The sequence below is a fragment of the Diospyros lotus genome, chromosome 11 (assembly GCF_014633365.1).
Source record: "Diospyros lotus cultivar Yz01 chromosome 11, ASM1463336v1, whole genome shotgun sequence".
NCBI classification, from domain to species: domain Eukaryota; kingdom Viridiplantae; phylum Streptophyta; class Magnoliopsida; order Ericales; family Ebenaceae; genus Diospyros; species Diospyros lotus.
The window spans coordinates 26,438,289-26,452,052 of record NC_068348.1 but is presented as its reverse complement, the minus strand read 5'-3'; the positions used below and the strand labels follow the sequence as shown (position 1 = coordinate 26,452,052).

The 13,764-nt window shown below is 38.7% G+C and overlaps 1 protein-coding gene across 2 annotated transcripts in view; it reads right to left on the bottom strand.

The window, feature by feature from the left end:
* Positions 1 to 594: 594 nt before the first annotated feature.
* The window catches only part of LOC127812996 (protein TOPLESS-RELATED PROTEIN 2-like), a 33,025-nt gene continuing 19,855 nt past the window's right edge, over positions 595 to 13,764 (bottom strand). For both annotated transcript variants that reach the window (XM_052353641.1, XM_052353642.1), the window contains exons 16-26: positions 7,249 to 7,483; positions 6,974 to 7,141; positions 6,771 to 6,878; positions 6,547 to 6,693; positions 6,093 to 6,203; positions 5,770 to 5,958; positions 5,521 to 5,649; positions 5,146 to 5,241; positions 4,761 to 4,946; positions 2,214 to 2,386; positions 595 to 1,012 (exon numbers count right to left, since the gene is read on the bottom strand). In XM_052353641.1, coding sequence (XP_052209601.1) covers positions 796 to 1,012; positions 2,214 to 2,386; positions 4,761 to 4,946; positions 5,146 to 5,241; positions 5,521 to 5,649; positions 5,770 to 5,958; positions 6,093 to 6,203; positions 6,547 to 6,693; positions 6,771 to 6,878; positions 6,974 to 7,141; positions 7,249 to 7,483 — 1,759 coding nt within the window. In that variant the 3' untranslated portion in view covers positions 595 to 795. The remainder of the gene's footprint in view (positions 1,013 to 2,213; positions 2,387 to 4,760; positions 4,947 to 5,145; positions 5,242 to 5,520; positions 5,650 to 5,769; positions 5,959 to 6,092; positions 6,204 to 6,546; positions 6,694 to 6,770; positions 6,879 to 6,973; positions 7,142 to 7,248; positions 7,484 to 13,764) is intronic.

Here is a 13,764-nt window from a genome sequence, read left to right as displayed (position 1 = left end):
TTGTCCACTGGTGGGACAACATAATATTTGCCAGTGAGAGGGGCATGGGCCCGCGCACATGGCACCCATGTACAGAGACGGCCCACGTTCATGAAGCCCCCCTTGGGCGGCCACATGTTATGTTGTTTGCCGGTGGACAACATAGCATTCCCATAAACAAAAACATTCCGGACATACTGCATGGCACTTGTGACAATATATGCTCTTTTTCCTGTAATATTCACACCATTGCAGCGCTATCTATGCAATTTAAACCGTTCAAAAAGGCAACAGAGATGAAATAAACGAAAGTAAATATACATATATACAAATACCTCTATTAATTTTTAAAACTTTTGTTTCCTTTGAAAAAAAAGAAAATAAATAGCCAACCTTCTTTATCATTTCCATAATTTTGAAACAAAAAATAGAAACTAAAATCGAAGGTGCAACCAAACACCCTTCTCGACACTTAACTAAATTATACCGCTTCAGACCTACGGGTAGAGTAATTAAAGACTCGCAGTCTTTGTCCAACTGGAGAACAAACGTTATCGCTATCAACCTCACAAGCAAGCTAAAGAATATTACTACGAACCGAAAGCACGCACCTGCTAAAGCTTAAAGGCAAAGAGAATGGCCTCATCACCCCAAATATATATTATGACTTAAACTAACCTGTAGACTAGCACGAGCCTTTGTTGTTGAAAATAACTTAAAAGGGATTAAAATTTACAAACCGTTTTTATATTTTGCAAAAATTATGCATATGCGTGCGTGCCACAGCTATATCAAGAAACTGGTGTTACATAATGTTCACCTAGAAGGGGTTTCAGACGGCTGACTATTCAAACCAGAATTTGAGGGGACCGAAGTCAAAGTCCCATTTTCTTGCGGCGCTGAACCACCCCACTTTGGCTCTGCATCAGATGGCTCGATCACATGGACTGTTCCATCACTCATCCCTACTGCGATTTGATTAGATTCAGATGGATGTGCAGCGATTACCACGGGAAAGGCACTGCCGCCGCCACTGCAGAATTAATGCCCACACTGATTAATCCAGCTTCACAAGTAAAACCATTTGGGAAGGGGAAGTATCACTGACTATCAACTTCAGAGAGAGAGAGAGAGAGAGAGAGAGGGAGAGAACTTTTTGTTGTTTATGGTAATGTCTCTAGAGTGGAACTCACCAAATACAAATTATCAAGTTTCTTATATAACGTCTACAAACTACCAACACAAAAAGCTTGATAAGATAATGTTTAAGTAACAGTGGATGTTCTGAAATCGCCAACTGTTTATGCCATATTTAAGCTAGTTGAGATGGGATTTAAGACCAACATGGATCCCATAAGCAGCTCAAATTTCAGAACATGCATAATGGAGCCATGGGTTGAAGGAAAATAATGCACTAGTAATTGAGGAATGCGGCAGACTCAGAAGTTTGACAACAAAAGGCTTGATGACCATTTGAATAGAACCATCAATTGCTTGATTACTGTTGACAGGCTGCATAACTGTCAATAATAGAGGCCTATAAATATGTGACAGATAACAAGACAATCATCATCATGTAGACGAAAATTGTATCACCTACAAAATTGGGTCTTGGTAGGAACTGGAGTAGAGTCAGTTTCCTTTCTATCAAAGCCAGTTCATATGATCTGATTCTGTTATTCATTAGATGGCAGGGGTTAATAGAAGTTCCTCTCTCTCTCTCTCTCTCTCTCTCTCTCTCTCTCTTGTAGGTGTCTTGTCTTTCCTAAATTCAAGAAGTTCTGCTTTAAGAATGTTCATCGAGAGCTTTCCCCACTTGAAAGCAAGAAAATTTTCAGATATCAACACAAACAGGAAAATCCAAAATTTCCCATCTTCAAGAATCCAAATCTCATCGCATCACTAGATGATTTCGGGCATTCATAAATGCTTCAAATTTGGTTTATTATTAAAAGATATTTCAAACATATTGCAGACATTGAATTCATAAAAGAAGTTTTTACGGTTAACTATTACTAAGAGTTGGGTAACAACTAACAATCACACATAATGAGAACTGGAAAATGAATTTAATATGGTAAGTTTCTTATCAATAACCAAAAAGATCAAAAGCTAAAAGGTGGTGATGTTTAAATTTCTCTAGCCTATTAAATTAAAGTAAAGGGAACACCATGTCTTCTTAAAATATGCATTCTTTTGGCATTTAAAAGGATGCAAGCTTTAGAATAGCATACCTGGCAACGGATGAAGGTATATAAGAAGAAGGTGCTATACGACATCGAAGCCTCAAACTGTCTGCATCAAAAACCCCGATAGCACCATCACAAAATCCAGTGAAGACCAGCATACCATCACATGAATAAATTGCACTGGAAATGGGAGCAGAAAGTGTTTCTCTTGGGTACCACTGCAAACAGATTGCCCATTTAAAAAAGAAAATAAATGGAAAAAAATGTAAGCAAGTGTATCAAACAAAAGAACATCAGATGAACTGCCTTCATAAGCTCATTTTTGTAACCATTAGGATTTGGTGAAGGAAACACATGTAAGTTAAAAGTGGCTATAAAGTGGCTCAATGAAAGATATCATGCAACCGACCAATTCTGCATTTCAGCAATTTGGATCCCATATCAGGAACCTTTACTAACATCCACCATAGATGTGGAAATGGCAAAATAAACACCAAAATCATCATTTGAATTCAAAAAATCTCCTATGCCAATCAAATGATTACTTACAAAATATAAGAATAAACAAATCTAGTAGAATTTATACTCTATTGATGTATTATGAACCTTAAATTTTTTTAAGCTAAATAAAGTTATAGATAAAGTGTCTTGCTATCCTCCACTTCATATTGCCTCTTTACCTATGGCCCTCATTTTTGCCACTTGCAAAACATTACGCCTCTGTGATCACAGTGCACCTAAATAGAGGGGTCAAAGGCCTTTTAGCATGGTATTACCAAACACGTAAAAGAATGCTCTTGACAATGCAACCATGTATATTACAATTCCTCATGTATGTTTCAGCTTTGTTAATCCTGAGCTAGTAATGAAATTGACAGATTCACGGGCTGAAGGTATGACAATTATTACAGTACATTTGCCAGATGGATATGCAAAATAATAGGTTATATTACATTACAAGGACTCAGATATGTGTATCACACATGGGTACATACAAGGATATGAATCCAACAAATAGATATAAATGAATACACACATGCACAATTAAATATCATCTGCAATGCATAGTATTCTATGAAGTAATATAATTGTTTCAAATGTACCTCAAATTCATCAAAGTTTTGAAGACGAAAATGAGATGTCTATCCCACAACGACGACGCACCTTAATCCCACAAGGTATGCTCTGCTTCATGAGTTCTAGACCTCTAGCCATCTCTATACATGGTCATATCCTCTATAAGATCATTATACCCTATGTTATGTTAAAGGGTTTCCCACCAAGTTTTATTTTGGTCTGCCAGTCTTAAGCTACAAACTTTCTCCTCACTTGTTTCATAAGTGCGTCTATCAATCTTCTTTTACATGTCCAAACCATCTTTATCGCTCCCCACCCTCCAATCTTGTTTTGAATAGTGGCTATCTCATTAAGTATAATCTTGTTTCTTATTTTGCCTTTTCCTATACAGATGCCATACAACAAACATGATCTTGTAGTTGTCTGATAAAAGTTTTTCTTCTAGCTTTAAAAGATGTTTACAATTGCATAAAATGCTGATTGCACTTCTCCCTTTTAACCATTATGTCTTGATTCTATGAGTAACATCCTCTATATTCTGCCCTTCTTTCTGAACAACTTGATCCAAGATATCCAAATTAATACTTTTTAAGGATAACTTGATCTTCAAGTCTCACAATTACATCATCCACACTTTTATTTTTTTTATTGAATCTGCATTGGATGTACAGTGTTTTCCATAAATTTAAGTTTTTCATTTACATGTTTTTTTGTCTCATCTACCAACACAAATGCAAACACAAAGGCAGTTCTTCTTAGATGTGTTATGTGAGTTCATTTATCACTAAAGCAAAGAGGTAAGGGTGCAATATAGATGCTTGATACAATCCAATTATAATTGGAAAAGCCTTATTATCTCCTCCACACATTTCTGCTTGATGATACAGGTCCTCAATAATCCAAAAAGAAAACATGCCCTTAATACCCTGTATATAAGCAAGTAATCTGGGTTCCTTTATTCCCTCAACACTTCCCACAAAACTTCTTTGAGGTTCTTATCCATGTCAAATTAGAGAATTTTAAGAATCAAACATGAGCTTTATTTTTTTCCTTCAACTATCTTATTTGAAGATTCAAACATCCACAATTTGAGTACATCTAAGAACCATGGCTCTCACTACAAGGCAATCCACTCAATTTACAGCTAATTATAGATAGCATATTAATAGATAATTAGCTTGGATAAAACTAGGATTTAAGGTTATAATAGGATGCTCTGTGGTATACAAGCAGAGTTCCATCTTATTTTAAGTTTTAGAGTCAACCAGAGAAATGTTATTCAAGTCTTTGATAAAAGCTTATCTTTTGTCTTAAGTTGAATATGTATTATTCAAAAACTCGTGATAGGTGCGTGGAGGGGATTCAAGCTAAGAAATATGATTTGAAATGAAACAATTGTCCCCTGATGTACATTAAACTTTACCAATCAGCTAAATCTCAATGAATTATAAAGTAGAGTCCAACCAACAAGAAGATTCCTATAACATAAAATCAATAAGGAGAATGCAGACTTACTGATCGCAAGCATTCAAGATGGCTATCATAAACAGCAATTTGACTTTCATGGACCACTAGTAAATGGGTTTGATCATTATGGAATTGTACTTTAGTTTCCCCCACCAAGGGAGATGGGTGACCAGGTGGTGCTAGTATGGGCCTTGCTTTTCTTTTCTCCCATCCATCAATGTTCCAGACACAAAGCTGCAACTCAAATCAAGCATTGTAAGGTGATCATTAGTAGCAAGATGATCCAAAGAAACCAAAAAGAAAATGCACGTATCCTTTTCTCTATTGACTCTGCAACATTTGGCACTTCATCTAAAGGAGGATTCTCATAAATCTCCAAATGGAAACATGTTGGTATACAGGAAAAACAAATCTCCAATAGTCTGAAACTTACCTGTGCATCAGCTCCAGATGATACCAGTACATTCAGAGTCTGGGAAAATGCAAGCCCTGTGATTTGTTTCTGGTGACCCTTGAGCTTGGTTTTTACCTACCAACAACAACATATCAAGCCTTAATCCCACTAGGTGGGGTCAGTTGGATGAATTCTAGCTCATTAATCATGCTTTTACCTACCATTTGGGTTAAATGAAATTTAGAAGACTTGGGAACTTAATGCCTTTCAAACACAATTACGACCAATAACTAAATTAGTTTGCAGATAACACACAGATCCTAGTGACAATAATACTATGGCCATGATTAGCATATGAAATAACTTTATGGTTATTCTCTAATGTAACTCAAGTGCTAGCTCTAATTGATTCACCTCATCAACCCGAACATTGTATATTTGAATGGTAGAATCCTCCGTTCCTATGGCAATAATATTGTTATCTTGTGGATGGAAGGCCAAATAGGATGCTGCAGGAGGCGGAGGCATGAAAGTTGTCATCACCTGGTGAATAATTATCAATTCCAAGATAGTCACAAACCATAACCATAAGCAAAGTTTCAGACAGATTAGCAATCTGGAATGAGAACCAGCAGAAGATAAACTCCAAACATTGCTACCAACCTTAAATGTCATCATGTTGAACAATGAGACCTTCCCACCTGAAGCAGACATGACATAGGAATCATTTTTAGATAATGCAATGCATGCAGGAGCAGCTGACTCTTCCGATGGTTTAGTGTCACTCAAGTCATTTGTCATAAGAGCCCCAGTTGAAGGCTGCCACAACTGTGGTACAGAAGATGCAGTAGACTGGAAAAATACAGGGTAAAGGCAATTAAGAAATAGGACGGATCAAAAGGCATAAAGCAATTAGAGATTGGATAGGGCATACAGTGTATTCAAAGAAGATTAAGTCATTGCAAAGCATGTATTGAAATAATAACCTTCCCAGATGGGTTACGTTCAGTACGCTGCCATTTCCAGAGCTTATGAATGGCATTGGAGGCTAGCGCAAGAAGAGCGAGCCCAGAATTAGTGTAAAGCAGTCGAACAACCTATGGTCCATGACACAGATATACCGCACTCAGTTCAACATACATAAAAATGGCACGGAAAAGGAACATGATAACAGCCAGCATAGACAGACGCATTCTTTAATGGATATACCAACAAAGAAATGACAAGGATGGATGCTTCAATTTCTTGAGAGAGAAGATGATATTAACCATAAATTGAGTGGAACTCAACACAGTATTTACACACAACTAAAAAGAATATTGAAAACCATCACAAGACAATTGCTAGGCATATCTTCCAGTCAAAATCATATGCACTTCACAAAAATGGAGCCACGTGAATCAGATTCCCAAAAGTATCTCTTAAGCCTCATGAACTTGCCTTGCTTGTCATCCATGGATCAGGCAAACGTAAAGACTTTAGTTGAGAAGAGTCGACTATATCAGGGGACTTCCAGCTTTTAATTTTGTCAACACTATCTGAAATCCTTGGTTTAATATCAGGTGTTCTGCTGCTCTCAACTCCAGCCTGCAATTTATCAAATGATATGAGCAATAGTGTTAAGATGACAAAAACCTGACAGTCAACAAAGAAATAAAGATTACAAGAGTGCCAACGGATACAGTTGGTTGGATTCTATCAGAACGCTCTGGGTTTGGAACTAGCGGGCCAGAAACATTGGCGATGGTCCCTAGTGCACCAGTTATTGGAGGCTGCACAGATGCAAACAATACAATCAGAATGATATTCAACTATTCATAGATAGTAGTAAATATCATAAAATGATTAAAAATTTATTAAAATTTACTTTAACATTGCCAGATTCAGAAAGACCTCGAGACCCTTCAAATGCCCTGTTCTCTAGCATCCTCAACATGCGCTGCCCATCAGTGTTAGCTAAAATCTTGATTCCATTATCGTTGGTTGTAACAGCAAGCAATGAACCTTCCTTGTTAAATCTTAGTTTAGGGCTTGCCTGTTAGGAAGCCCCAAATCAAATAGCAGAAGAGATTGGTATTATTCAAGAGTTCAAGTTAATGTTCTATGTTAAACGTGACAAATACGGCCAAAAATCATACTAACAGGCACTCCTCCATCTGCATCAATAACTGTCAGTAGGTTGGTATTATCCATATCCCAAAACTTTATCTGGAATTCATCTCCAGCAGCTAAGAAACGGTTCTTTGTTGTGTCGAACTGTACAACGTCTAGAGAGCGCTTCCTAAATCCAGAGTATGTTCTCTTAATAGCTCCTTCGCTCTCATTCCACTCTACCAGGTGTGATTCACCCTCTTTGCTTGTTCCACAAGAGAAAAGCCTGGAAACAAACAAGAATCATCAGAACATTAACACCAAAACATTTACTACAAATAATCATGATAATCATCACCTTCATCAAGATCAATGTTAGTTCCTGTGAATTATGGAAGAATGGCGCGCGTGTGTGATTAGAAGCTTCCAAATCTGGTTTAGGATACATGCCCAAATCAGACTTAGGAAACTTTCCTAAGAGATGTATATATGCATCTTTCCTATTGTGGGTGATGATGTTTCCCATGCTGTAATTTCTTCAGTTTCTAACACGTATCAGAGCCCGAAACCCTAGTGTGCCTTCATTGCAAGTTCCCATTCCTTCTCCACCTATTCTCGTTGACCAAGCCTTCATTGCTACCTTATTTCTGACCCGATAGCAAAGGTGATCATGTCTGAAATTTCAGAGGTTACCCCATGCACAGAAACTGGAGAATCTGCACCCATTGACCAGCCAACCGGAGACAGAGCCGGAGAGCTGCCTGGAATCCATCAATCCTACCGCCTAGATGGTAGGAACTACCTATAATTAATAGGCTCAACGGGTCAAGACCTACATCAAAGGCCATGGGAATATCAGTCACCTAACTGCACTTCCTTCTAAAGCTACTGATCCAACTTTCCCAGCATGGGATATTGAAGATAACAGAATGCTATAACCGAATGAATGATTTGTGGCTAGAGTTAGATCACTATCAAAATATAAATATGGTATGCAGTGCAAATGCTGCTACTCTTAGCCGAATATTTGAAAGGGATAGGATTGTGGAATTCCTAGCTGGTTTCAACTCAGAGTTTGACCAAGTGAGGGTGCAAATCCTCGGTAGAGAAAATCTCCCTTCCCTAAACCAGGTTTTTGCTATGGTTCGAAGTGAAGAGAATCGAAGGGTAGCCATGCTCAGTGAATCTGACTCAGAAGGGTCTGCTATGGTGTCAAATAAAGGAGAATGAACAAGGCTTAGAGCTGGGAAAGCAGAGGCTAAAACCAGAACCACCAGTAGAGAGGGACTATGGTGTTTACTGCAAGAAGCCTAGGCACCCCCGAGATACTTGTTTCAAGCTTCATGGGAAGGAAGCTGTTCTAGTTCAAATTGGAGGCTTCAAAAACCTGACCACAAAGAACCAGGCTTATCTATCTCACAAGGGACAAGAGGAAGGAGGATCAGTTGATAAGACAGAGTCCATCTCAGGCTATGATCTTACTCAACTGAATGCTGACGAGGTCAACAGACTCAAGTCTTTCTTAAAGACCATGCAGGATGGGGCCTGCTCACTCGCTTATCAAGGTAATCCAAGTAGTTGTCTACACACTGCATTCTTTTCTACCTCAAAAGCTGATAAGAATAACATTTGGATCTTAGATTCAGGAGCAACCGATCATATGACACCTAACCCTCATGTTTTTGCCACCTATAAGCCTCTTGAAACTAAACAAATTACAATTACCAATGGAACCTCAATTCCTATCGCTGGTCATGGCAAAGTCATCCTTAGCCCAAATCTTGCTATTAAACAAGTACTTCACGTACCAAATTTATCAGCCAATCTTATATCTATCTATCAGCTCCTAAAGAATTAAATTGTAATGCCATTTTTTCCCCTAATATGTGTGAATTTCAGGCCATGAAGACAGGGAAGATGATTGGTGTTTCTAGAGAACATAATGGGCTGTACTATCTGATAAGGGAGGGAACTTATCCTAATGGGGCCAGCTGCAGGTTGCTTGCTCATCTCAGGCTACCTCAGATCATAAGGACATTTGACTGCATCACTACCATCTCGGTCATCCTCTTTTTACTATCTTAAAGAACATGCTTCCTACTCTGTTTGGTACCATAGATCCTAGTAGGTTTCACTGTGATGTATGTGTTATCTCTAAACAGCATCATGTTTCCTACCCAATCAACAATAAAATCTATTCTAAACCTTTTGCCTTAATTCACTCTACCGTGTGGGGACCTTGTAAAATTCCTAATTGTTAAATCATTTGTATTAGATTAGTTTATTGTCTCGGGTGAGCAGTTAATGTCATGGATGTATTCGGTATTTCATTTAGTTGTTCTGTTAGTTGGTTAGTTAGAACCACCAAAGCTGTTAGTTCATTAAGTCTTGTTTTGTCCACCCTTATGTTCTATAAATAAGGGGTTGGGGGCCTTTAGTTCTCACTGGTTTTTTTTATTCTATCTTGGGAATTCTGTGTGAGTATGTGCTGTGTAAGTGGAAAGCAATTGAGAGCTTTGTAATCTTCTGTAATCTCTGCATAGCCTGGGTATAGGGTTGTGAGAGAGAGTTTGTTTTCAAGACATGTAATCATTTTCAAGATTCAAGATACTGGAGAAGAAGCCAAAGGCAGTTTGGATGTAGGTTTCCTATAAGGGAAACTAAACCAAGATAAATCTCGTGTCTTCTTGTGTGTGTGTTCTTCTAATTTGCTGCTTTCATATTCTGTTTTTTCTATTTCTTTCATGTGTGGGGTAATTCCGATTATCTTGAGGGTAGAGCGTTTGATTAAGTGAGGCGAAAGATTGGGACAACACTAATTATTCTGGGGCTCTTTGGTTTATCTCATCCATTGACGATTGTACTTGCATAACTTGGGTTTTCTTGTTAAAAGATAAAGCTACTATTGGAATGGTCCTACCAATTTTCTGCAAAATGATTTCTACCCAATATGGTTCCCCTATACAGAAGTTGAGAACTAATAATGCAAGGGATTATTTCAATCATCACTTGCATCAGTTCTTTCAACAAGAAGGGATTGTCCATGAATCTTCATGTATAGATACTCCCCACCAAAATGGAGTAGCTGAAAGGAAGATGAGACATCTCAACATGGCTTGCTCCCTACTTCACCATCATAATGTCCCTAAAACTTTCTGGGGGGAGTTGTCCTTATAACAGCTTATCTCATTAATCGAATGCCCACTGAGTTATTACAACAACAGAGTCCATTTCAATGCCCCTCTACTCATTTTCCTAACCTCACTTTACATACTCCTCTTCCTCTAAGAGTATTTGGTTGTGTCCCATTTGTTCACATATCTAAATATCACCAAGATAAGCTTGATCCAAGGGCAGTCAAGTGTGTTTTCATAGGTTACTCACCCACTCAAAAAGGGTACAAATTACCATCCCTCCACTTGGAAGTTATATGTGTCCAAAGATGTCACTTTTGTTGAATCTACCCCATTTTTTGGTCCTCCTCAGGTTGGTCACCAGGAGGAGATGATCTATGGTGACCAAAGTAATGGTGACATCTTCCTCCCTATCCTAGAGTCATCTCCACCTCCTCCAATCTGCTCAAGTGCAGATCAGCAGCCATGCTCCAGTCCTCCTCCTCAGCCTCCTAACCTATCCTCAGGCAGTCATGACCAAGATAATGATCAAGCCGCCCCTGATGAGCAAGCAGCCTCACGAAGGTTGCCATCTCTAGTAAGGTATAAGGGATCTCCTTGTGTATTCAAGCGAAGGCGGCCTAATTTGGAAACTCAGCACACACCAACATCAGTCCCTATTCAAGGTATGGATTTCATACATCCTTCTCCAACCTCAATTTCAGCTGATGCTATTCTTGATGGTTTAGACCTACCTATTGCAGTTAGAAAGGGGGTTAGAAACTGCACTCAACACCCCTTAGCCAATTTCTTATCTTACCATCGACTCTCCCAAAACCACAAAGGTTTCCTGGTATCTTTAGATTCAATAGTGATTCCTAAAACAGTTGATGAGGCTCTAAAGGATCAGAACTAGAGGCAAGCTATGCTGGAGGAGATGAGAACATTAAAGAAGAATCATACATGGGATTTAGTATCTAAACCTAAGGGAGTCACACCAGTTGGTTGCAGGTGGCTTTTCAATGTGAAGTATAAGGCTGATGGGACCCTAGAAAGGTACAAAGCCAAGTTAGTAGCAAAGGGTTACACTCAATCCTATGGTATTGACTATCTTGAGACATTTGCCCCAGTGGCAAAGATGACTACTGTGCGAATTCTTCTTTCACTAGCAGCCTACTTTGGATGGAATCTACAACCTCCATGGAGACTTGGAGGAGGAAGTCTTTATGCAATTGCCACCCGGATTTCAAGAAGGGGATGTAGGGAAAGTTTGTAGGCTTAAGAAGGCTTTATATGGACTCAAGCAGCCCCCAAGAGCCTGGTTTGACAAGTTTTCTAAAGCCATGGGATACAACCAAAACAGGGGTGATTACATGCTTCATAACTGTCATTGAAAATGATGAAGAAGAGCAGAGGAGCCTCAAGGAAAGTTTGGCCAAGGAATTTGAGATCAAAGATGGTATTCTCAAGTATTTTCTGGGAATTGAAGTTGTCTATTATAAGGCTAGGATGTTTCTCTCTCAAATGAAATATGTATTAGATTTATTGGCTGAAATAGTGTTAACAGGTGGAAAAGGGTCCAAGATTCCAATTGAACCTAACAGCAAACTATGGGACAACTCTAGTAGCCAGCCCGCAGACAAGGGAAGATATCAGCAGCTAGTTGGCCGCTTAATATATTTTTCCCACACTAGGCCAGACATTGCCTTTGTTGTCATCCTAGTGAGCCAATTTATGCACTGCTCAACAGAGGAACACATGCAAGCAATGAGGAAGATTCTAAGCTATGCTACTCTGGGTAAGGGAATCTTATTCAAAACAAGGAATGAGCTAGACATTAAAGGTTTCTCAGATGTTGACTAAGCTGGACCATTTCGGGTAAGAGATCAACAACTGGATATTGTGTGTTTCTAAGTGAAAATTTGGTGTCTTAGAGGAGCAAGAAACAGAGTGTTGTAGCAAGATCAAGTGCAAAGGCAGAATTTAGAATTATAGCTCTTGGCCTATGTGAGGTATTGTGGCTGAGGATTATCTTAGAAGATTTGAGGATCAAAGTCAAGGGCTCAATTGGGTTGTGGTGTGATAACTAATTAGCTATTAACATTGCCCAAAATCCTACCTAACATGACAAGACAAAACACATAGAAATAGACCGACACTTCATAAAGGAGAAGTTGGAGGCAGGTCTAATTCATTTACCCTATGTTCCATTTGAGGAACAAGTGGCTGATATGCTGACTAAAGGGCTGCCAATTAAAAGGTTTGAAGATTTAATATGCAAGCTGAGAATGATAGATATACATTCTCCAGCTTGAGAGGGAGTGTTAGTTCCCATGAATTATGGAAGAAGAATGGGGTGTGTGTGTGTGTGTGTGTGATTAGAAGCTTCCAAATCTGGTTTAGGATACTTGCCTAAATCAGACTTAGGAAACTTTCCTAAGAGATGTATATATGTATCTTTCCTATTGTGGGTGATTGATGTTTCCTATGTTGTAATTTCTTCCTCTATAAGAGGACTCATCGTGTACACATGAATATATGAAGGATTTATTCAGTTTCTAACAATCAATAATAAGAGAATGAATAAGATGAGGAAGAAGAATGTTATAGAAGCCATTACGCAAACAACCTTACATCTCTAATAATGAGAACTTGCTGATGTTGCAGAAACAAGCAATATTCACCAAAATAAGCATTCACTCAAGCAGCGTTCTCAACTAATCTTTGCTTTATTTCCATTGAAATCGCCTTGCAAAATATCAAAAGAACACAGAATATTCTTTTGTCAATGCATTCTGGAAATTCTCATCTCTCATTAAGCAGTGGCACTTAACTACTAGCAGAAACAGTTTTTGTTTCCCTGTCACTCTTCACTCCCATCCCTAGCTTCAACATTGCAAGATGTACTTGATAAACCCATGTGCAATTTTGGGTTCCAGTTAAAGATATGGTGAGACTAACGCATCTTATGAACATTTTCCCAGTACCTCATCCTATATATTGGTTTAAGGCTTTCAAATTTTAGCATTCTCCATCTCATTTTGCCTGAACTAATCCAGCAAGTAATCAACTTCAAAAGGTTCAGTTCTAATATTCCGACGTCTTCTGGTGGATGTCCTCCTCCAACCCCCTCCCCCCTTTCTCTCTCTCTCTCTCATGTGGGCATGTGTGGTATGACATATTCCTCAGCTGTCCAGTAATCATTACTATACAAAGTCACATGTAGCACAGTAGTCTGGTTTGGTCCTTAAACCCCCAGCTCAAGAAGGCTTCTTGTACCATGTAGAAATATACAACACTATTGACTTCATTAGGTGACATGCAACTCAGACTCATGGCAACAAATTAACTGTGCCTAAGAGAGAACATGCTTTACCCAACCTAACAGGTCCCTTGATCTGCAACCCCTCACATCATGCAACTAAAGAGTGCCTTCGTGTTTTTGGCTGTCATA